We start from the raw sequence: 1,908 nt of genomic DNA, 5'->3' as shown, positions 1-1,908 counted from the left end.
GGGCTTGTCCAGGTGGGCCAGGCTCCTGCACGGACATGGCCAAGCACAGGGGCATCTTGGGTGTTCCTCAATGCAAGCCGTGGGTGCAGTGGCCATGGCTGAGAGAGGACACTTTTCCTTGAATAAAAGCTACAGCAGACCCTGCCCTTCCCTGGTCTCTCCCTCCCTTATACCTGTCTGTCTGCACCTGCCAGGGGTGCCGGTCAGAGCAATGTTGCACCCCAACTTCAGTTCACCATGGAGTCATCCGTGCAGGGCATAAGAAAAACTGTTCTTGGAGATGGGCAGGGGCTGTGCTGTGACACTAACTCAGTTTCAAGCAGAGGTGGCAGTGAGGAATATTGGTGCTGGGAATTGATCTAGATACTGCCAAGATAGTGCTTTCTTGGGGCTGCAGATGAAAGAACGAGTCCAGATCCTCACACGAGAGCAAATGAGCAGGTGCTCATCTCCAGTGGAGTATGAATGAGGGTGGGAGGGACACGGGGACCCTGGATCCAAGCTCACTGCAGCCTGTGTCGACCTCTGAACATTCCTAACCCTGTGCAGAAGTGCAGGGGCATCCTCTCTTCCTCTTGCTTGGGGGCAGGATGGGCTGTAAAGGAGACAGGAGCTTCTTACCATTTCCTGTGTCTCTAGAGCAGGGAAGATGCAACGAGGTGCATCTGAAACCTGGGTCCGGGAGGGACAACATAGCAGGGAGTTGAAGAGACCCAGGCACATCCTGCCCTGCTCCTCGTGCCCTGAGAGGGAGCTTTAACCTCTCTGGGGCATGGCCTTGCAGGCAGTGGGCAGATCCAGCTGTGGCAGTTCCTGCTGGAGCTGCTCTCGGACCGGGCCAACCTGAACTGCATCGCCTGGGAAGGCACGAACGGGGAGTTCAAGCTGATCGACCCTGACGAGGTGGCGAGGCGCTGGGGTGAGAGGAAGAGCAAACCCAACATGAATTATGACAAGCTGAGCCGTGCACTGCGCTACTACTACGACAAGAACATCATGACCAAGGTCCACGGCAAACGCTACGCCTACAAGTTCGACTTCCATGGGCTGGCGCAGGTGTGCCAGCCAGCCACCCCTGATCACACCCTCTACAAATTTCAGGGCAACCTGGCTCCACTGCCCTTCTCAGGCATCTCCAAACTCAACCTCATGACCTCGGGGGTGACGCCGGCTGGCTTCTCCTACTGGCCTGGCTCCAGCCCATCCCTCTACCCTGGGCATGGGCTCCAGCCCTCTGCCTCGTTCAGTGCCATGGCAGCATCCCACCTCAACAACATGAACAACCATTACCATTAGAGGCTTGGCTATGCCAGGCGGACCTCCCTGTCCCTGGCAGTATGGGGCTGTGGAGCTGGGGAGCTCATCAGGGAGGAATGGGTGGCAGGATCATGCCCTGCTCGGGGGGTGGGGGGAAGGGGTGTTTGCAGGGTAGTTGGGTTGGTTCCCTGATGTGGGTGGCTGGAGGAGGGAAGCCAGCTAAATTTAGGATGAAGAGGAATCCATGATCCTGGGAATAAACCTGGATACCTAAAGTGGGATGTGAATGGAAGGAAAAAACGTGGCTCTCCTCCTGGCAGGGACCATGCTCCCCCCCCCCCCCTTCCTTTGCAACATGCCACTTACCCCATGAATGTCCTTAGCTTTGCCCCCAGCTTGTGCCTGCCCTCCTTTCTTCTTGTAGAGGAGTCAGGAGCTGGGATCCCAGAGCATCTGTGTCCAGGGGTAAGGGTCCTACTGGGCAGGGAAAAGGGGACCCTCCTTGCTGTTTCTTGGTCCCTCACCTTTGCGTCCAAATCCTTCCTTTCCTCCATCCCTCCTATACCTCTTGTCAATGGTTTCCTCCAGACTTCAGTGGAAGCCTTTATCTGGAAAGCAGATGCCCTTTATGGGTCAACTCCTGCCCAGGGA

General features: G+C 56.6%; 1 protein-coding gene across 1 annotated transcript; it reads left to right on the top strand.

Annotated features, from left to right (window-relative positions):
• Positions 1-784: 784 nt before the first annotated feature.
• Positions 785-1,296, top strand: FEV (FEV (ETS oncogene family); the record flags this gene model as incomplete). Its single annotated transcript, XM_008940988.1, has 1 exon — positions 785-1,296. A coding segment is annotated over one exon (512 nt), but the record flags the coding sequence as incomplete, so codon positions are not given.
• Positions 1,297-1,908: the final 612 nt, after the last annotated feature.

This window comes from Merops nubicus, unplaced genomic scaffold (genome assembly GCF_000691845.1).
Source record: "Merops nubicus isolate BGI_N331 unplaced genomic scaffold, ASM69184v1 scaffold25595, whole genome shotgun sequence".
Lineage (NCBI taxonomy): Eukaryota > Metazoa > Chordata > Aves > Coraciiformes > Meropidae > Merops > Merops nubicus.
Note: the sequence above shows the minus strand (reverse complement) of the source record. Positions and strands in the feature narration are given on the sequence as shown.